Raw genomic sequence first — 23423 nt, forward strand, 5'->3', positions numbered from 1 at the left:
TCAGATCAGGACGGAGCTGAGCCCAGCGCTAACTCGGTGTCGGCGTCCAATCTCCTGCGTCTGTCCCATTTCACTGGAAGACAGGATTGGCTTCAGAGGTCCCAGCAACTTCTGGCAGCGTTCTCTGACCGTCTGACCAAGGTTCCCATAGCTCTGCCCGAGATGGTCCGGTCTCTAATGGCCCAGCACTACACATTAAAACAGGTTATTCTCACACTCACACAAATAAGCACATGTGAATTGATTGGGTAATGCGAGTTCAAGCATTTACTTTGTCCTACTGTGTTCGCACCTCAAGCCTCTAGTTACTTCAAGTCTTTTGTTGCTCAGCGTTTTGAGTGTATTAAAGGAGAGGTAGGTTATAAATAAAAGCCTCGCAGCTAATTATGTTGACGTGTGGTCCCCTGGTGGGCTGTGCTGGCCATTACAACTACACCCAGTAATTCATAGTGACAGAGTAACGGAAGTCGTCATGGTCACAGAGCCTACACTGGAGTGTATTGTCAGTGGAAACCTGAGCATAGGATAGAAGAGTAACTTCCTCTTTTCCCTAATCCCAAAGACGTCCAGCGCCACACAATTTGCAGTCCAAAAAAAAAAGGTATTTTATTTTGAAGTGTGGTAGGAAAATGCGTCAGGGTGAGCAAACAAACAAAACAACAAACAAAACAATGTGGATTTTTACGTCTAACTTACCTAAAAGAAAAGTGAGAATAAAACACAGGACTCCTTGAACAAAAGCATTTGAACCACTGGTCCAAATACGTTTTTCCTGGGACGACTGAGCGACCGTTATTGTGAAGCCCTGTCTTTGTGTAGTGAGTCCTAAAGGCTGGCTTAGCTCGGGGAGTGGGTGTGTTTACCTGGCTGTTCGCCTAAACTCATTCTCATGTCCGCCTACGGAACCCAAGTGTTTCTGCACGCCTGACAAATCGTGCAAGAACAAGACATTACATTTACCAAGAGAAAGTGAAACAAACACATCCACAGTAACTGAACGAAAACCGAGCAAGAGGCCCGTAAAACATGAACATCCCCATATCGGCGTCGCTGAGTCAATGCCATCATGCACTGAAGTGAAAATCAGTGCGAGTAAACTAGACTGCAGGCCCCGGTGCTCCAGAGGACAATGTTCCTTTAACAGTGAGAACATGACGTATTTTCAGTGAGCAGAGATATTTTAATAATCTTTTCTGATCATATATTTTTGCTGCAGCTACAAGTTTCTCAGAAAGTGCAGCAAATCTTGACTCTCGAGGATTGTTTGATATTTTTACTTCTATTTTGAATTGAATGCGTCACAACACTCCTGCAAGATTCACTGCAGATCTAATCTACTGTAGGTTTGAATTTCCTCTTACTACTGAGAAAAGAACTGAGCAGGATGGTGAGGCACGGCCACAATATACACAAGTGGAGTGTCTCAAAGTAAAATAGCCTGTTTTTTAACCTCCATTCACTTATTATCGTATATAATATGTGCTTTTTCTACGACAGTTGCTGCAGCTCAATTAATTAATCCCAAACTATCCAACTATAATGTGTTTTCCAGGCTGAAAGCACCATGATATAAACCCTGATTGGATGAACCTCTGCTTGCAAAGTTCTCTACTTAAACAAGAAGGTAATAAGTAAATACTTTTATTTATTTTTTAATACCTCAGTTGACTGTTGTAGGTCATTTGAGGACACTGGCTCTGTCTCAGCTCTCTACATATATGCACACTTAATCCCTGGACACACTGACGCTCAAAATCTTTTTTACCCTGTTTTTTTTTAACAGCCGTCATGCATTTAATGGGCTATTTGAGCTGTTCAGCCTCGGTTATATAATCGGTTTTCAAATATTAACACCCTCAGTTAGCCTGAAGCCACGGGAACCAGCATTCTACCAAAGCACAGCAGTTGCCCTGAAGTTTCTTGGTCATCCCTAAGAAAACTTTCAGCTTGAAAGCGAGCGACAATCGAAGGAACAAAGAAGGAAATAACAAGAAGTAGAAAAAGAGAGAGGAGCGGGATGGCTCGCCCCCTGTCCGTCATTTATGACCTGCGCAGGATGAGTCGGGGCGATGGGGCGAGGTTAACGAGCTCAGGGGCGAGGCGAGGTGAGGCGGTCCAAGACGAAACACCTGCCTCCCTTGTTACTGCTACAAATACAGTACTAACCTCTATCTCCTCCTCCCCCTCGCCCCTCCTCTTATGTGTCACCTTTCCCCTCTTATTTCACTCTATTCATACTCTTTCATCTTGTTATCTCTCACTCCTCTTCCCTTATTCCCTTTTTCCTTACACCTTTCCTCCACTTTAATTGTTTTTTAGATTGTGATCTGCGGCCAGAGGGATGCCCCAGACACCACGAGCCTTCTCGCAGCAGTCAACTCCGTCTTCCTTCCACATAAGGTAAGTCTTTCAGATCCTGTGTGTGTGTGTGTGTGTGTGTGTGTGTGTGTGTGTGTGTGAAAGAGAGATGCATCAACTTCATAAATTCACCATCAGGACAAACCTGTCAACAGTCACTAAAGCAACCGTGAAAAGAAAAGATGAACTTACAGCAGATAGACGAGCGTTGATTTACTCCGACATCAGTACCTTTTAATAGTGGCATCAGATTCACAGTAACCTTTGAAACATGCACACGCACAAACATGCACACACACAAACATGCACATGCACAAACATGCACACGCAGATGCACTGTGGGACCGACCTAGAACAGTGCCTGGGGTGTTGGCTCGTTTAAGTGTGGTTCTTAAAAGGTCAGCCTGATCTCCCCTCCTTTCCTTTCCTTTCCTCTCCTCTCATCTCCTCTCATTGTATTAATTTACCAGCTATCTCTTTTTAGACATTAGTTGACCATAAAACCTTTCTCTAACATCTTATTGCCTAGTGGCTCTGCAGAGATTCTTCTTGTGTTTGTTTGTGTGCGTGTGTGTGTGTGTGCGTGTGTGTGTGTGTGTGTGTGTGTGTGTGTGTGTGTGTGTGTGTGTGTGTGTGTGTGTGTGTGTGTGTGTGTGTGTGTGTCCGTCCTCCTGCCAGCGCTGGCACTGACTGGTGGTTATGATTTGGACAGCTGTCAGTCTGAGTCAGACTTAAATTCTGTATGGATGGCCAACATGGCTGCATTTCTCAGAAGCTTCAACCTTCAAATTTAAGAGAATTTTCTTCTTTTCAGCAACAAAATCTTATATTTTGAAGGAACAGAGTGACAGCAGGCAGTTCTTGCTGCTTTAGCATAAAGATTGGGATTACAGCTCCCAGTCAAGAAGTAGTCTTGCACATAACTTGTTGTTTTTACTCTTAATTATTACCCGACATATTGATGTTAATTAATGAGCTTTAGAGGAGCTAGTTGGTAGTTTTTTAAATTTTGGACATAGCCAGCTGTTCTAAGCTGTTTCCAGTCTTTATGCTAAGTTAAGCTAATCGGCTACTGGCCGTAGCTTCATTATCTACTAACACATATCAGAGTGGTATCAGTCTAGCTCACAGAGAGCAAATAAATGCATCTTCTGAAATGTTGAATTATTCATTTAATGCGTATTATTTTAGGTATTACATTTTGAAATATTGTGCTCATAATAAATTGTTTGATTCTCGTGGACCTTGCCTGTTTAAAAGCTGTGCTGTGCTTCACTTTGATTAGTTTTGAACACAGTCTGACTTTAATGATTACCTCATATTGGACCCTCTGTAATGTGATCTTGACTGCATTGGGACTTTAGTCTTTGTTTACCTCTTATCCAAGAGTTTCCTGAAGAAAAAATACACCAATGTTATTGTAGTGAATTACAAGCAGCAGCAGAACAACAGGAAGTTGTATCCACTGAGATGGAAGTTTGTTTCTGGTGTATTTTATGGGCATTTCTATGGAGTGAGAGATGAGTAAACTGGAGCTTCGCTGTTCTGATTGTGTGAGACTGAGTTCTGTTTATTTGAACGGCCCGTAAACAAAAATTAGCTCAGTAAATTAAAGCAGCGATTGTCAAGTGACACACTGCATATCTCTCAACCGCTCTCTCTTTCTCCTTCACACATCATCATCGTTGCAGATTCCTGCAGAGAGACCGAGACCGAGCCAGATAGAACTATTATCAGGACCAATCTATTATTAAGAGGGTTGTACATGATGTACAGTCACATCCAGCCAGGACCAGTCACATGCTCGGCTTTGTTACATTTACTTTAATCAGTAAGTAATTAGTTACTTAAAGCTATTAAGCATTCTTCAAAAAACAGCATAATAATACCAAAATAGATGATGAATGCCCTTGAAACACTGAGAGTGTTTCCAAGTCTGTCTATAGCGATTCTGTGAGAGTTAATCAGTGTTTCATTCATCCAGTTTCACCTGCAGGGGTACCTGAAGACCTGTGTCATGTGATCTGCTGCCAGAGAGGCAGTAATTGTGAGAGAGAAGAATCGACGTGCTGCAGTAACTGAGTCAGCTGACTAGACGTCCAACAGAACAAATATTTGAGAGAGAGAGAGAGAGAGAGAGAGAGAGAGAGAGAGAGAGAGAGAGAGAGAGAGAGAGAGAGAGAGAGAGAGAGAGAGAGAGAGAGAGAGAGAGAGAGAGAGAGAGAGAGAGAGAGAGAGAGAGAGAGAGAGAGAGAGAGAGAGAGAGAGAGAGAGAGAGAGAGAGAGAGAGAGAGAGAGAGAGAGAGGGAGGGAGGTTTGAAATCGTCCATGTCATTTTATGCAGTAAATTCGTCCTAATCAGACCTCAGCCTGATGGAGGGTGTCGGCCCGTGTCTGCTAATGATCGCACTAATGGTAGAGCTGAGGAAACAAGAGGGATGGAGGTTTAAAGGACTCGTACAGTGAAGGGTGAGAAAGAGACGATGGCGACCGGAGGAAAACACTGATCTTCACTACTGAGATCAATAAGATGGTAAAAGAGACGCAAACGTAGGACAAGAGTCAGAGTCCCTCAGTTCTCCCAACTGGAGAATGCCTCATTCCTTTATTATTTAAACTATAACTATACTATCACTAAGCACTTTGTGTGTGTGTGTGCGTGCGCGCCAGACTTTGCTAGACAGGTTTGTCAGAGTTACACAACAGATCCAGATTTTCTTCTAATGAGCCTTCATTGAGCCTCAGAGTGAGATGGAAGGGGAGAGTAGTAAATGAGACAGAGGGGACAGTGTGTGTGTGTGTGTGTGTGTGTGTGTGTGTGTGTGTGTGTGTGTGTGTGTGTGTGTGTGTGTGTGTGTGTGTGTGTGTGTCTCTCCAGATGTTATGAGAACAGCCGGCCATTAGTGGCAGTAGCGGCTATCTTGGCCGGGCTGAGATGTGATGATCCAGCACAACACTAAACACACAGACACACTCGTTCGGGGGGATGAGATCCGCTCCCCAGAGGAAAAGCACTGCTGCCTTCAGCAGCTGTGAGACACACACATTAGCTGTTATGGCCACAAGCAGAAACCCAGATGCAACACATAAACATATTCTGGTATATATGAATATATGTGTATGCAAATCACACCACATACATAAACACAAGATATCACATGTACAGTGAACACATTTTGATGATTGATTGACCTTTCGTTAAGTCCTGCCCTTCTTACTTACTGATGCTTCGCCTGACGAGCTCTCTGCTCTCCCACGATACATGTGTCAGTTTACACTAACGATTTAACACGTCAGTCTTATTCAGTGTTGACAAAAATGGATCCTTGGGTTCAGATACGAGTGAATTTAATGACATCGATAAAAGACTGAGGTTACAGCTTTTAATGTAATGAGAGAAAAGACTTTTAGGACTATCGCATGTGACTGGAAAAACTTTCTTAGATAAGAAGTGACAAACAGATAATGACCAGGACTGAGCTTCTGACATTATGCTAAACGTTGATAGCATCCAGGACCAGTTTCCACACACAGTGAATGAATGGGGCTTTTTAATAATGTAATCCCACCATCTAATGTAGCCTCGTTAGCTAATGATCAAGTTGTTCCTTGGCCTTTCAAGTAACACTTGAAATTCGCTCTTCAATAAACACCGTCGAAGTGCTAGTTTTTTAGGTTTTTACTTAAAGCAAAGGCAGCAGTTACTTTTACTACATTACTAAATTATTACAATACAGAAAAGAGCAAAAGGCGCTGGAGAAGATGAACATTGAATACACTGAATATTAACCATAGCTGCTATGCCCCTGAAGTATAAAACGGCGGACATGCTAATGGCTAACTAAATGCAGCTTAAGCTCAAGCAGACAAACTCACCTTACAGTTTTACTTTGTACTTTTTGGTTTTGGAAAGACTAAAGAAGAAGAAAAGGAAAAAAAGCTTGACAGGGATAAGGTGCAGTAAAATATTAATTTCGCTATCCACTGTACTTGGTGTTTAACTGCTGGTAGTAACCAAAGAAGGTACGAAGAGATAGCCAGCAGCAGAAAAAAATGGATAAGAGTAATTGGAATAAAAGCAATTATACTGGTGGAGAATAGGAATCAGTATGAGAAAGATAAAAGATAAAGTGTATAATGGAGTCAAGAGGGTGAATTATGTATCTACTAAGGCTGGGAAGAGATGTTGGGATGTTAAATGAGATAAACGGAAGAGGTAGAAGGAGGGAGTGAGTGAGGGGGTTGTGCTCGATGTTACATTAGGTGGCTATGAACAGAGAACATGGCTAATTTAAATCCAATTACTGCCCGCCTGTTTTCCTGGTTCAAGGCCGACGTGCTCTAATTCTGCTGAATGAGGTGCTCAGACCCCAACAAATGCTCATCCACACACACACACACACACACACACACACACACACACACACACACACACACACACACGTTCGCTTCATTTGATTTATTTACTATTAACAAGTAACTCCACACGAGACTCTGTGCTTCCCTATTCACCCCAGCACTCGGTGCTTGTTGCTCACCTCTTCGCTTGTTGCAATCAATTATGGCCCGAACAGTCATATTGAGACATCATTCTTGATTGTAATTGCTGCAATAAATTATGCTTAATTTTTCTATTACACAGAAATATAGCTTGATTAGAGCCGGGTCGATGTTTGTTGATTGTGGAGGCTCTGAAATTTAGAAGAGGGTGGGAGTTGGAACACAACGAGAGAAGCAGTCTTTCTAGTAATTATTCCTCTCCCCTTCTCACACTCCCTGTTCCTATTCCTCTGCACGGTGTGTGTGTGTTTGTGTGTGTGTGTGTTTGTGTTTCTGTTATTTCTGGCACAGGAGTCTTTTCTTTTTTTCTTTTTTGTTTTGCTCTCTGACTCCCTCATTCGCAGCTGTGAAATGATCTATGAAGTCTATCATGGAAGGGAAACAGTCAAGGATGTGGGAACAGGCAGGTAGCAGGAAATACTTCGCTGCAATTTATCACTTTATCTGTGGTGATCCGTCGTGGAGCGAGTGGGTTTGGCAGAGGGAAAACCTCGGCCCACCTTTGGCCCAGTCCAGTGCTTCCCAGACATTTATTTACTTGTGGAGAAATATCAACATTGACCACTACATTTTGATTTTCTAAAATATAATTTCAGCTCCTCTCCTTCAAAACATGACGGTTAGCATAGCTGCTAGCCAGTATCGACCGCTCGTGCAAGTGGAAAACATTAATATTAATTCTTCAAATCGGACTCTGAACGTTTGCTCCTTCAATCCAGATGAATATTAAAAATATGTGTTCGTCTAGAGGAGGCATGAAGACGGTCTGGACCAGAGGTTCAGTATTGATAAATTTAAGAAAACAAACATAGCAGTGTGACTATCCGATTTATTTGTTCCATTGTTTGCCTCTGAATAGAAACACAAAAACATGTAAATGAGAGCAGCTTTATTTGGAATTCAGCTGTATTAAAACACTGTATATGTGAGCACAGAGAGGAGGAGGGAAGCAAAGGGCTGAAAGCAGTAACAATACAAGCCCCCGCTCTCTCTACGACATGCTCCTCTAAGTCACTTCTTACTCCCTTCCTTTGTCTTTTGTTTTGTTCTGGTGTACAATACTTACATTTTAGATAGTCAGATTTTGTATTTGAAGATAAAAGTTTGTCAGAGGTTAAAGACTTGGGGCTGCCTTACCTGTGGGGGTCAGCATGAAAAGTTTACCCCCAATATGTGCATAGATATTGTGCCTGTAACATTTAACGGACGGACGGACGGCAGGTTGGGACAGCTTTATTGAAAACATCTTTTGAGCAGGGAATAAACCTGGAGTTAAAATCCTGCTGCTGTTAATGAAATCTGCATTAAGAAAATAAGCAGCTGTGTTTTGACTCGGGGGTGCGGGGTGGGATATCTGAGAAAATAAGTTTCTCTCAGGTTTTCTCCTTGGAAGATATTTACTCAACATGGAAACCATCCACCGCTGAATGTACTGATTTATATTAATGCAGCGTGTTTTTCTGTGTTCTCTGGTAATAAAGCAACAAAGCCTCTTGGCAGTAGCGTCCACAGTGGTTCAATGTATGACGTCATGTCACTGTAACATTTACCTGTGTGGTCTTTTATGAATTAAATAATGTTTTATAAGGACTGTAAATCCCATTGTTAATTCTCATTGTTGTTAGCCTCGATGCTCTTGTCTATGCAGCATATTAATCAGTCTCAACTGCTTTTGCCCCAAAAAACTATGTAAGTAAGTGACAGTCACGCAGGCAGAGATAATAGTTTTGCTGGCTCTCTCTGAAGCAAGGAAATTGAGTGGAGGCGATAGGGAAAGGTGTAGCGTGTCTGTGACAAGAGGTAAGGAGGACCACAAGATGCTGGTGTTAGTGAAAGATGCAGAAACGGCTAAAGGTATTAAAGGGATTTTACAGGATTTAATAAACTCCTGGAAAGAGATAACTGTAAGTAGACAAGTTTCCGGTTTATTACTGCTTCCCTGGTCCTTCTGCGTCTCTCCGTTCCCTAGACAGGAGGACGACAGCAGGACTGAGCGGAACAGAGCAGAGATAGGATGAGAAAACTATGGCCTTTAAGAGGAGTGATGGTCTTTTCTGAAAGTATCTGTGGAGGGAAGCAACTGGGAATCCCTAACAAGACCTCAGAGACATGGGGAAGAGATAGGACGATGTCAGGGAAGGCAGTCGGGGGGGGGGGGGGTGTAGTCAGAGGCTAACTCGCACTGGTAACAACAGTTCGGAGGTTCAGAGGAGGATTAGAGCTGGTCAGTCTCACAGTCCTTCACCGTGAACTCTGACCTCCCTCACTTCAATCTGCTGCTATTTCACCCCTCTGCTTCCTTTATCATAATCCCTCTGTTGGCTCATCAAAGGCTGCGTCACCTACACCCCCTGCTGAGCCCAATAACCAGTCAGATAGCAGAACCTCAGGTAGATTGACAAGAGTGGAAAAAGGTCCCAGATGGTTGCTGCCGCAGGAGAGCGTCATTTACATTCACTCATTTATCAGACGCTTTTATCCGACGCGACTTACAAGTGAACGACATCACTAAAGCTTCAGTGCGGGAGGAGACCCTTCTGTAAGAACTGAGTACTAATGCACTCAGATAACCACTCATCCTCTTTCTCTAGTTTTCTTATCTCGCACACCACCGTGCTTTAAAATTCACTTTCACATCTCCGACGTTTGTGTCACTCCATTCTTCCTTGACTTGTTAATCTGGAGTGTTACATATCCCTTCCTTGAGTGATTTTTTTTTCTTTTCTTTCATTTAATACTTCCAGCATGTGCCAGCACATCCATAAAGCTATGGGGGAGGTGCTTGTACACCCAGGATCCAGCAGAGAGTGGACAGCTTTAGTGGTGTTGTTTGAGATATAATCCTCTCCCTGTGGCTGTATCTCGTCTGTACGTCTGCTGCAGTCATGCTTGACGCTGCAATGCTTATCCACTTCTCAGCTTGGAAAATGAAACCCACGCTGAACGGATAAGAAGCCCGTGTGTGCGCATGAATTTACACAGACACACAGTTGCAGATGCCCACGTGCCTCGCTCTGTTGCTGTCTCTTTATCTTTATAAGCTGTGGATGTTTTGCTTCTGATAAAATCAGGGATAAAGTGGGGGTTAACACATTGGTCCAAGTTCTGTTTAAACATGTTTTTTGGGGTTTTTTTGTGAAGGAGTGAAGAGGAGTGAAGTTAAATAGCATTTAAGCAACTTTTGAATATTGTAAAAACATAATAAATAAGCATAAACATAAGACTGGTGTCAAACCGTCATGTAAACCTTTCAAATAACAGTTAAAAACTATTATTACATGAATAATGTACTGATTGATTTTCAATTAAACTTACGAAAAACTTAAAAGTCGGTTAAATTTGTCATTTAACAATAAAATAATGATTAAAACTGCACTTCATTAATAGGTTATATTGCTTTTGTGGCTGCAAAGAACAATACTGAAAACAATACTCACTGCTGTTGTTTTTTATTCTAATTTTCATTTACACTTAGAACATTTTTAGTCAAATTTCTGGAACCATTTCACGTAAATTCAAATAAATTCAATCAAAAATAATGTTATTGAAATAAAATCTCTTCCAAACATTGTGAACATGCAAAAATATCAATGATTAGTGACATTTTTATTGATTTATTTAGCAGCTAGCAGCTAGCTTGTTAGTAGATGAGTGTAAATGACCTGCAGCTGTCAGTGATTTTTTTCCCCCTTGGCACGACTCTTCCTTTCACCTTTCTCAGTTATTTTTCTCCCATCATTTACTTAGTAGATCATTAAAAAAACAGCATATGTCTGTGTACACGTTTCATTATGTAAAATTAGATGTGGGCTAGTGCACAAATGGCTTCCCTCACAGTGTGATGTAACAGCCTTTATGTTCTCGCCACAAATACTTTCACACACGACATAAGACTCAGTTTCTCGACACCTGCCTGTTTACAGTTTCCCACCAAGAGTTGGAAAGAAACCTGAATTTTGAATCTTATCAGGGATTCGAACCTGCTGTGTGACTGAGAGCTAATGAAACACATCTCACCGGAGCCCAGCAGTCTTTCATCTCACACATACAGAACAGACAGACACCGGTGGGACTCAGGGGTCGTTACTGTTCAGAGGCCTTTACTTGCATAGCTCATCATCATACACAGAAGTCATTCAATATTATTATGACCACCTGCACAACTGTTTTGTCGTGTTTTAGTTTAAAAGATATGATGACAATATGTGCAGTTTTGATAAAATCAAGTTTTGATAAAATACATTAATCAATCACTTTCATAACTTAAGACTGAAGTTAATCTGAATGTACGAATGTAAAGATTCAGGTAACTATAGCCGTCAAATTAATGTAGTAAAAAGTCCAATATTTCCAGCGAAAGTGTAAAGTAGCATCAAGTAAAGTACAAGTACTTTAAAATTTAATTTTTATGATGTTTCCAAAATGAGAATTCCCTTTCATCTTAAACCCAACATAAGCTGACGATGTATGTCGTAGGTATCGGGGGGGGGGGGGGGCGACTGATTGAAGAGTGGGGCGCTTTTAATTCTGCACAGACACAGAGGCGTTGTCACATCTCACTACAGATGCCGGTGATTTAGTGGAGAGGGTCCTGTAGAGACTGTCAGCAGCTGAAAACTGATGCTCAGCGTGACAAAGGACAGAGCACACTGCCGGAACAGACTCGCCCACTCACTTTAACTCAGGCTGGAAGACACACAGTGTGTGCGTGCGTGTGCGTGCGTGTGTGTGTGTGTGCGTGTGTGTGTGTGTGTGTGCGTGTTTCAGAGCCACTGGCTTTTGTTCTGTGTTTTTCAGATTGAATTTAGTAAATAAAGTGTCACATAAAAATTATAAAAGAGTCATAATTGAAATCACGTGAACAGTTGTATGGAACAGGTATATCTCATTGAATGTAAGAAAGTGGTTAAATATATAATTAATTAGTAGATGAATAAGAAACAGCTGGTCTGACTGGCAGTTTTCTGATTTCAAATAAAAACGCAGTTTCAGTCACATCATCTAAAACCTTGTTGATGTTCCCACATAAATCTGTCTCTTAAATTTCTCCTGCCCATAATTTTCTCTCTGGCACGCTCAACTCTCACACACACACACACACACACACACACACACACACCCCAACGGATGTCTGCAAATGTGTGCAGCACATATGGCCCCGCCGGTCCATTGCTGAGTTTAATGTCCGAGTGTGTGTGTGTGTGTGTGTGTGTGTCTGTCCTGGGGTGGCGGCCCAGATGCCAGGGTTCTTATAATGACTGAGCAGGTCCCTTCATGCAAGCGTGCAGTGTGTGAGACGAAACAGCGAGAGGCACGGAGGAAGTAAATCTCCTCATGCTTGGCTGCACATGGAGCCATTAAGAGCCACCGTCCTCGCTGCTCCACAGGTTTGACAGCGGCTCTCAGGAGTGTGTGTGTGTTTTTTTTGGGGTGTTCATCATGTTTCTCTGGCTCCACCTCGCTGACAGAGGTCGGCCTGTGAGTCGTGTGCTGGGTTAGAAACCGAAGGGATAAAAAACATTACCTTTGACGGTGTGTGTGTGTGTGTGTGTGTGTGTGTGTGTGTGTGTGTGTGTGTGTGTGTTTGTGTGTTACTGTCAGCACAGGTACACTGTGTTCTTTTAAAGTGTCTGAGCTAGACTGGTTTGGCAGAGTGAGAGAGGGAGAGAGTGGGAGGGAGCTGTCAGTGTAAGGACATTTAACGGGTGGGAGTTGTGTGTGTGTGTGGGTGTGTGTGTGTGTGTGTGTGTGTGTGTGTGTGTGTGTCTGCTTGTGTGCGCACGTGTGTGTTGATGTGTGTTTGTTTCAGGGTTGCCCAGTGTATGAAGGGATTAACCCTGTGGGAGTTTGACTGTGCTCTCATGTGTATCCAACTGTGCTGTCTGCAGCAGCTTCACACACACACACACAACACACACACACACACACACACACACCCCAACGGATGTCTGCAAATGTGTGCAGCACATATGGCCCCGCCGGTCCATTGCTGAGTTTAATGTCCGAGTGTGTGTGTGTGTGTGTGTGTGTGTCTGTCCTGGGGTGGCGGCCCAGATGCCAGGGTTCTTATAATGACTGAGCAGGTCCCTTCATGCAAGCGTGCAGTGTGTGAGACGAAACAGCGAGAGGCACGGAGGAAGTAAATCTCCTCATGCTTGGCTGCACATGGAGCCATTAAGAGCCACCGTCCTCGCTGCTCCACAGGTTTGACAGCGGCTCTCAGGAGTGTGTGTGTGTTTTTTTTGGGGTGTTCATCATGTTTCTCTGGCTCCACCTCGCTGACAGAGGTCGGCCTGTGAGTCGTGTGCTGGGTTAGAAACCGAAGGGATAAAAAACATTACCTTTGACGGTGTGTGTGTGTGTGTGTGTGTGTGTGTGTGTGTGTGTGTGTGTGTGTGTTTGTGTGTTACTGTCAGCACAGGTACACTGTGTTCTTTTAAAGTGTCTGAGCTAGACTGGTTTGGCAGAGTAAGAGAGGGAGAGAGTGGGAGGGAGCTGTCAGTGTAAGGACATTTAACGGGTGGGAGTTGTGTGTGTGTGTGGGTGTGTGTGTGTGTGTGTGTGTGTGTGTGTGTGTGTGTGTCTGCTTGTGTGCGCACGTGTGTGTTGATGTGTGTTTGTTTCAGGGTTGCCCAGTGTATGAAGGGATTAACCCTGTGGGAGTTTGACTGTGCTCTCATGTGTATCCAACTGTGCTGTCTGCAGCAGCTTCACACACACACACACACACACACATGCACACGCACACTCATCCTGTCCAGTCCCCAGGGGTGTGTGTAGATATTGTTGTTGTGACACAGACACACTACAGCGTGACCTTTAAGTTGAGGGCGTGTGGTTGGATGTGGTCTGGACCCGGGGACGGACGGCATGAAGCTCACAAGCTGAAAGTCAAGACGGAGAGGAGAGCGCTCAGCTTTGGCAGGGAAATCCTACTCCTGTCTCCATAGCAACAGTCACACCGTTATGACCACATTCCATCACACTCCTTACCAGTCTTCCCCTGTGTGTGTGTGTGTGTGTGTGTGTGTGTGTAGTCCAGTTCATACCTGCTGGCATTAATATGCATCTTGGGTGATCTGGTCACACAAGGTGTTTAAAGTGACCGCCCGTCATCGTGTGACACGTACATCATTTCTGTTTGCAAGGACCAAATGCGTTGTTGTTTTTAGTGAGTGTGACGGACAGGTCCATTGTCAGTGTGTTTGTGTCAGAGAGAGAGAGAGAGAGCGAATCAATGCGCTACACACAGCTCTACAATGAAATAAGGTTTTAGCCATTTCAAATAGTAGAAAAAAATGGCAAATCAATATGCGGCGGTCAGTGTCGATATTGTGGTGGGCCGCTACAAATAAATCAGGGTATGGGAAACACTGTGAGACGTGATCGTGATGAAAATGTGGCCGGATAAAGTAGACTGGCAGAAGACGTCAGGTGAGTAGGCGGTCCTTTAGGTCTGAACAGGTGTTTTCACAACTGCACTTTTTAGTCCGGTTAAACCGAACAATAGATTGTAAATAAAGATGGACGTAGCCTCCGTGACGTCACCCACAGGTTTCTAAAGAGCGGTTTTGAAGCTGCTCTACCGTTGCCATCTTGGCAGTACCCTACTCCGCCGAATTCCCGGCTAATACACAATTGGGCAAAGAGGAGGGGCGTGTGTGGAGCCGAGCATACGCTCACCCACCTGTCACTCAAAGTGACACGCCTTCAGTTATCCAACTGAACTACAGCTTTAACCGTTAATGAAATTTAAACGAGTGAGTTATCGGTCCTGTCCCAAACAAACTCTGGAGGTTCCTGTAACCTTCTTCCTGTGTTTTCTTTCCTGCTCCGGCCAGAAAATCTGACCAATAAGAAGAGAAACCGTTCCTACATGGTTTTTAATGATGCATTTTGGTTCAAAGATACGGAACCAAGGGGGGAAATACTACAAATTTACAAACTCATTAACTGAATCGGACCAGAGCAAACCAACTTTAGGTGTGAAAACGCACTTCAAATCTAAAAAAGTGTTAACAGAAAACCCTGCACAGCTGTGTCAATCCATAGTTTCCTGTTTCAGAATTAGTTATTTCATCCCTGAGCTGTGTCTAACAGGTGCTCCAACATCACTGTAGAGAATAAGATAAGATGAGACAGAACAGTATCACTTGATCATCCCCTAAGGAGGAATTTTACTCACCACGCAGAACATTTAGTAATACATACAGAAACACCTCAACACTGCAGAGAAGTCTTCAATGACAGGAGACTGGCATTGAAAGGTTCTTGGCATTAGAAGTGCAGATGGCTACTGGCACAAATGAGCGTATAAATGGCTGAGTTGAGCACTCGAGGCGCATAGAGACGGCCTTGAATGAGAACATGAGGCTCATTGAGGCAGAATGGAGAGGATGCAAACAGTTTTGCATGGTGGGCCAGGTGAAAGGTGGCTGGCAGGTGCACAGGGGACACAGGGAGCGTCTGCGCTAATGGACACGGTTGCCAAATGGTAGGGTGACCAGACGTCCCTGTTCTGCGGGAACCTTAATGAAAAAACCTTTTAAAGCTTTTGGACTAAAGGAATATAAATTATCAGGGACAATCAGAATTTACAACTGCTTCAAAGGTAGGGAGTCGAATGCAGAATTAAGTGTACCTAAGATGCCCCAGTAGCCACCTCTACGTGGATACATGGCTTGATAGGAATTGGTTGGATGGAGTGTGTTATAGTTTATTTGGACCAAGCTCTTAACTTCCTCAGATGAAAGAGAAAAATCTGCATAATCCCTGATTTTTTTTAGTGTTGACAACAAAATTGGACTTTTTCAAAACCTTACCCAGAGAAATGTAATAATAACGAGACTAATGGCTAAAAATTATGAATAAAATTTAAATTACAGTTAATACTTGACCTTAGAAACAACCGTTTACAAAACAATCTCGACATGGTCCACTTACTCTTTCATCCGTATTACATGGTCATCATCAGTAGATTTTGTTTGCTCAGATGACACGAAAATGCAGATGGTCCGACTTTTCACGATTCTGAACAAACCTCTATGACATCGACTTGATGCTTGACGTAAATTTCTGAGCTTGAAAACAGCAGTTAACAAGACGATGCCAACTCAACGTCCACATACTTGAAATAAATAAAAACGTTGATGTGAAAAACCAGGTAAACTGATTCTGTTGTTTGTGCAACGACGTATTAATCTCAATACCAGCACCGAACACTGCTGTCACACAGGCGGCTTGCAGCATTTTGCTTTTTGTCAGAAGAAGGTATTTCAACTCTTGCCACAGGGACTAAGGAGATGCAGAGTTTCTAAATTGATCCATTGTCTGAGTTGACGCAGATACAGTGTTATTAGTGAAGAAAACGGTGGCACAGCTCCAAATCCTGAGCGCTGTATCGGGCGCACGGTCGCAGCTGACTCAACAAGATAAGGAAAATAATAAGTATTAAGTGACTATTGAGTATTTAACTGCGAGCGGCATTTTCTTTATCATAGTTGTCAAGTGTTTGTCCTGCAAGGTGTGTTGAAATTATGATTTCCTGCATAAGTCAAGCCAACAGTCCTCAGTATTTGTGTCATATTGACCTTCAGTCTGTCATACACTGACATACACGTCATGTCTTCTCTGGCAGATGATGACATGCGTTCTGTCTTTCTCTTCTTCCCTCCGTTTATCACTCTGTCTGTGCTCGTCGTTCACGTTGTCATTTCTGGCTGCGTGTTGAACCAGGGCTGGTGCGGGGCCGGGAGGAAGTGACACATGTTTGACAGGAAGCCGCCGCAGGGACGGACAGGGCGGCCCTCTTTAACTTCGCTCTGCTGCCTGTCCAAGACCACCAACACACACACACACACACACACACACACACACACACACACACACACACACACACGGGTCTCTCTATAGTTGTGAGGTCTCCTCTTGACAGGACCTAATTCTAGCCTGAACCTTAAATCCAAGTCTTAACCATCAAACAGCCCTTTGAAGTGGACACACACACACACACACACACACACACACACACACACACACACACATTCAAAGACCGGCCATCTCTTTCCACTCGCTTCTCTCGTCACCCTGAGTCACATGCCTGTCGATAAATTCATAGATTTAAATGATTCTTTGGGCGTGGCAGCGGTGGCGTTTATTCGTCCACACACTCAATTGTCTGTTTTCGAGACCAGTGGTAGCAATTCGACCCACAACTGAGTGTGCTATTTTTTAGGTTTATTTTAGTTTTGGGTGAATGTGTGTAAAAAATCATCTGGTTGTATTACTGGAAAAATAGAAAGTGATCACTTTAAAACTGTCCTTCACTGAATTGCTCCACTCACAGGATAAAACATGTTTTAAAGACCTGCACACTAAGAAAACGCCGGGTTATTTTAATAACCCAACTGCTTGGTTACAGGTTGTGAAGGTTTGATCTCACATTAGGTGAAATATAGTGACCCCAGAGTGATGGGGTGAAGATGAACTTTTATACAGTTCTATACATTTTAAATGTATTGCAACATTAAGTTATACGTGGCTAACTTGATATTTTTTGGTTGTAGCAGTAAAAGAACAGCTGGGACTTTATGCGCTTGTTTCATTGTTTCATAATTTCAAAGAGTTTTCATTTAATTTTAACATTAACATCAGAAAATGACTGAAAAAAATAAGTCTAAGTAAGTTTGTTTGTTTTTTTCAACCCACTTTTTGGAAGTTTTAATTTAACAACATAGTTATTTTTACCCATTTGTTTTTATAGAGAACATGACCCAACATGCTGGGTCAAACCAAACCCAAACCCTGCCAGGTTTTAGACCCAGCAACCACAAATAACCCAAATTGGGTTATTTTTAACCCAGCAGTTTTAAGAGCGTCAACAAACTGGCTCCCCTCCCCCAACACAATAACTTTCCTCCGCGGTGCCTGGACCGCTGCCACACAGAGAAAATAAACATAAACCCGACTGTCCAGTTTTGTCCCAGACACATTTGGCTTATTGGAAATGAATTTATAAATGTTTTGCATATGTAAACAAATCCAAATGCATATAAATCAGTCATGCTGTACATAAAACAGTTGTTTTATTGAGCCACGAAACCTTATTTATCAATGTGATCAGTTTTTGCCATCTAATAACCTTTTTACTTTACTTTTGACATATTAAACTGACCCCTCTTTTCTTTGCATTTCACCTTTCTGGTCAGGTCTTGATGCTCGTCGACAGCGACGAGAGTTTCCTCTGCCAGCGTCTCCCCGCCCTCTCCTCCATGTCACAGCTGGGCGGCGTCGCCACAGCCTACGTCTGCCAGGACTTCACCTGTTCTCTGCCTGTCACTGACCCGCAGGAGCTACGTCGGCTGCTGCTGGACGTCACCGCGGAGACGAAGACAGAATGACGACCAAAGAATTAAACAGGAGGGCAGCAATGCTCGACGACTGCACTCCGTCAATATGCAGCGCTAGCCTAGTTTTGCCATAGTAGAATACCAATGCTTGATGCGCTACACTAGCAGTAGTGGTTACCAGCTCTTGATTAGCAAAACCAGCGAAGTATTACCTCGAATATCAACTCACGTTTTATCTTAGAGGGCTTTGTGAGACAGCAGCAGCGGCAGCCTCCTGAAAATATAGCACTTGCACAAAATGTCCTGGCTTGACTGTTAGCCCAGAAGTAAAGTACTGGCTCTGAATAGACCTTAGACCACTTGGACGAATTGGACCGAAAATGTTTTGCCATGTTGTCCTCTCCTCTCCTGTGTTTCAGCTCCCACATCCATGTCACATGGATCTGACAGGGGAGGCCTACATGCCTCTGTTGTGTGTGTCCGTGTGTGTGTGTGTGTGTGTGTGTGTGTGTGTTTGAGGGTAAGGTGGTTTGCAGGTGTGTATTTTCCATATACATGAATTTTAAAGGTTCATCATGTATGTGTTTTTATTTATTTGGCAGTAACTTCTCGGTGAAGGAGCTGCTCTCTCACGAACCTCTGTGTAACATTTGCTCTCACGCTCGTTTGTTTGTCTGTTATCTGGGATTCTTCTCCGCTGCTGCAGAGACTCGTGTCTCATGAGACTTTTATCTTAAAGGTTTAGACAACAGTGCACAGCATGTATACGCACAACCCTGAACAATAAAGATATTTCTCTTATAAGCAGCGTCCATTTCATGTTCTGTTTGTTTGAAATTGTTATTCTTGGACTTGGGGAATACTATTCAATTTATTGTGTAGCGGTTGGGAATTGGGGGGGGGGGGGTGGGCAGGACCGGGAACAGCTGTATATGCTGTTGTACATGAAAAGAAATAAATACAGCAGGCTGTCATTGCTCGTGGTATTGCTTAAAGGAAGCATATATAGGGTGGAAAATATCGGCCCTAGCACGGAACCTTTGTAGAGTCATTGTCGACAAACTGGAATTTATCTGATAAATATGACGTAAGGTTTTCGACGGTGGGCCTGAGCGCAAAGACACAAACAGCAGATTCAGAAAACATCCTCAGCAGCGGCGGTGCATCGAGCTCTCAGGGCCACCGTAGCTTCCTCGACGTGTCCCAGTCTCTGTAATCGAGTCCTGTGGAGTGAGACGAGTAAAGAGACGAGTCCGTTGTCTGAGGAGATCATCGGTAACTTTCAGCAGCGCTGTTCCAGTTCTACGATTGACTCTAAATCCTGATTGAAAAGCCATTAATCGCAAATAATCACATGACTTGGTTCGCCACAACTTTTCCAAGGATTTCAGAGAAACACTGGAACAAACCATCGAATAAATTGTGACATTTTTATGATGTGTTCTGTTTTCTCTCAGCAGGAACGGAGTGAATGTTGCTATCAGTCTGCCTTCCTCTGCTTTTGTTCTATAAATAATCATCATACCGAGAGAAACCCACCGTTGTGTGTGCGCCCCCCCCCCAGCATGCTCAATGAAGGTAATGTAAACTGTGTGACTGTGTGTTAATACTGAGAAGGGGACGCATGGGAGATAGTGAGTATAAATGTCTTATGTATGAGAGCGGGAGACAGATGGACCGCTAATGTCGAGGCGAGGGAATTTGTCTCGGAGGGCGCCGCTCTGGGCTGTGGAGGCGATGGAGGAGAAACAACTCTGGAAGAGAAGAAGCAAACGTGACGCTTCCATCATGACACGACCTTCTTATCCACCAATAGAAACACCTTGACCATCTGCGCTTGTTTACTTGTCCTTCTCTTTCTGTCTCTACTTGTCTTTGACACCCCCCCCCCCTCTTCTTCTGCCTCTGTGGAAGAACAAGAAATTACCAAGAGAGAGAGAAAGAAAAAAACAGGGTGTGGAGGAGGAAAATGAGGATCAGAGACAGACAGATAGGAGAGAGGGATCACTCTGTTCCAATTTAGCTCCATTGTGTCCCGACCTCACTTTTCTTAACCTGTCAAGACTGGGAACAGTCACACTTTTTGTCACTTTGTGGATCCTTTTCATGTATTTCCACCAAATGCTTCCACGCTCTTATCTCCCCCTCGCTCTCTCCGATTCTCACCCTATCATCTTCCTCCAGGTTGGGACCTCATCTATCTTTGGTCTCTCCTTCTTTATTCCTCTGCATGTAATCATGTTGGAACTGCTGTCTCCTCATTTATTCCCCCCCACACACCCACCCACACACACACACACACACACATGCTTATATGCAGCGTTTGTTACCCCCCCCCCCTTTTGAATTCCATCACTTGTCTCATTATTGTTCCGCACTAATTGTTTTGATGAGCTGCGCAAGCTAAATTTTCATTAGCGCTGGGATTAGTGGTTGACCCCAGCTAACCTGTTGGCCCACTAATTATGGAGCTATAATCTGCACACCACAGATCAGTGATGATATTGATGATAATTTTACAGAAATATATAAACAGCAAAAGTAGTTACAAAGTGCTTAAATAAGAAACTGTAATAAAACTAGAACTAACTCCTCGTGGTTTTCTGTTTATCCAGTCGTATAAAATATGAACCATTTGTGTGAAATTTTGTCATAATTTCTGTGTGAAGTCTTGAGTTATGGCTGAAAAGTGTTTTGTGAGGTCACACTGACTTTGACCTTTGACCTTCCCAAAATCTAATCAGTTCATCCTTGAGTCCTAGTGAATATTTGTTCCTTCAAGGCGTTACTGAGATATCGTGTCCACGAGAATGGGTTGACCTGAGAACAATACGGCTCTGGCTCTGACTGTCGCCGACACAGAGGAATAATAAATAAATAAAAAATATGTGAAAGTCAGTTAAAGGCCAGTTTGATACGGTGTGTTCTTGAGCTGATGCTGAACAAAAAGTACAGAAGTAGCAGTGTGGATTGTGAATGGTACAGAAAGTGTTTCCACAGCATTGGTGCCATTACAGCAAGTGCACACTCACTCTTTGTCGCAATTCAGGAAAAGTGCCAGAGGAGTTATTTCTGCCGAGCTGCAGTAGGTGCGCCCTTGTACATATGGGGGTGACAAGGTCAGAGATGGACTGGAGCCAATCCACTTAACACACAAGTGATAAGTAGAAGTTTGAACTGTATTGTGGAAGCAACGAGAGGCCGCTGAAGGTAAAGTGAAATTGAGAGATAGTGTGTTCTCTTCTCAGGTGACAGCTGAGCGGCTTGGACTGATTGAAGACGATTTACTTGCAATTTAGTGAGTGCAGAACAGAGAGAGACACAATAATCAAGACAGGATGAAATGAAGGTGTGAAAAGATATGTCCAGATTAGCTGCAGCAGGCCCGTCTCCAGTCACTCAGTTTGGGGTAGCACTTTATTTCCAAGATAACAAAATACATTTCATTCATTAATTAGAATCCTGTATTTTCTGTTATCTAGAAAAAATATCAGACGCAGCCTTCACGAGATACAGACATATTAACCTCTCCTGAATATCTACCGTAGGTTTAGTGAAAGCCTCAATAGCTTTCCAAAAAATACTTCTTTATATTCCCTGAAAAGACGGATGAACGTTCCTTTGCTTTTGAGTCTAGGACAGTTCGGGGAATTGTATTTCAAGATACGCATCTTCACTGAAGCGAGACAAAGTTTATGAAATCTAAAATTAGCCTTTTTGATTTTGCTTCTTGTAAATGAACAGTGTGTTCTGCTGCGTACACTAACCGTATATCTTGTTAAAGTCATGCCATTTCTGTGCATGTTTGTTCCATGATTCTGGTGTGGTTATGCCACACCAGAGTGTGCGTGCATGCGTGCACGCTATTGTGCTCGCTATCAGGTATGGCTGCTGTGTTTCAGTCTTTCTATGTGATAATGAGGCCACAGGGGTCTCAGAGCAGCGACACACTAACTTGGAGAGAGGAGAACATTCGGAGGCAGAGGGAAGGTGTTATTCTCGTCTAATATCTCTGAGCTCAAAAAACACGGATGCGTCTTAAAAATTTCCCTCCACAGAACATTGCACAACCGATAAACTTGCTGGTTACTTTTACAAACTTGAGGTGTAAAAGTGCCTTGTGTGTAATCACCCCAATAAGTGTTTGTTCTATACTTATATATGTTTTTATATTTTTTATTTTAAACATGTCGGTCATCTCATTCTGGGAAAGTGGTCTCAGACTTTAGGACTCTACTTTGGTTTTGGAAAAATGCTCTATAAATAAAGACTTTAATATATATATATATATATAGACTGTAAGTGATGTTAAAAAATCCAACATCCAAGATGGCCGACAAAACATCAGATATGCTAATAACCTCAGGAACATCTGTCCAGTCCCTCTATAGAAGAAGACTTGCAGGTGATAACAAGTGACATGTAAGGAGCAATATTATTAATCGATTTGTCAAATATTGATTTTTTTTTTACAAGCAGAAAATGACAGTTCTACTAAAGTGGACATCTTGCGTTAGCAGTTATCATTAAACACACAAATCATGCTGTACTAAAACTTTTACAAATGTGTTAAAATTTTGTCTGTAGTGACATTTTCTCACTAAATAAGTCGATATGTATTAGAATTACGTAATTTCCCGGGTGTTTACAACAAAGGTAATATTTTGTGCTAATTCAGTCTATATTGTTTTGATCATCACTTTGCATATCCTGAAATTCCCTCAGGCACATATGAAGCTTTACAATTGGCTTTTTTCATTCAATAAACCTCCAAAACACAAAGACATTCAATTTACTATCAGATACAACAACTAAAGTATTAATTCCTCACATTTGAGATGCTGCAACCTGCAGGATGTAGTAATTATTATTACTTGAAAACAGACTTAAATGACTGATCAATTATTACACATTTGCTGAATAATTTTTTGACCAGCTAATTGATTAATGGATTAATAATTGCAGCTCTAGATATTATTTTTATATAAATATATATATATTTTATTTTTAGGGAAATTAATTTTGGTAATGTTTACAAAACAGCAGTAGTTTTAATTAGTGCAGCTTTGAGAGTAATACCAAATTGGACTACTCCATGTTTTTGCTCATATGAAGCGTGGTTTGTCAGAATGCCTGGGGTGATGCTGGGAATGATCG

At 42.7% G+C, this 23423-nt stretch overlaps 1 protein-coding gene across 1 annotated transcript in view; it reads left to right on the forward strand.

Moving 5' to 3' along the window:
- spata20 (spermatogenesis associated 20) overlaps positions 1 to 19070 on the forward strand; it is a 35978-nt gene extending 16908 nt beyond the window's left edge. Inside the window, exons 14-16 of the mRNA XM_056366349.1 lie at positions 5 to 204; positions 2320 to 2400; positions 18126 to 19070. Of these exons, the coding sequence (XP_056222324.1) occupies positions 5 to 204; positions 2320 to 2400; positions 18126 to 18317 (473 nt within the window). The 3' untranslated portion in view covers positions 18318 to 19070. The remainder of the gene's footprint in view (positions 1 to 4; positions 205 to 2319; positions 2401 to 18125) is intronic.
- The last annotated feature ends 4353 nt before the right edge of the window (positions 19071 to 23423 follow it).

This window comes from Seriola aureovittata, chromosome 21 (genome assembly GCF_021018895.1).
Source record: "Seriola aureovittata isolate HTS-2021-v1 ecotype China chromosome 21, ASM2101889v1, whole genome shotgun sequence".
Lineage (NCBI taxonomy): Eukaryota > Metazoa > Chordata > Actinopteri > Carangiformes > Carangidae > Seriola > Seriola aureovittata.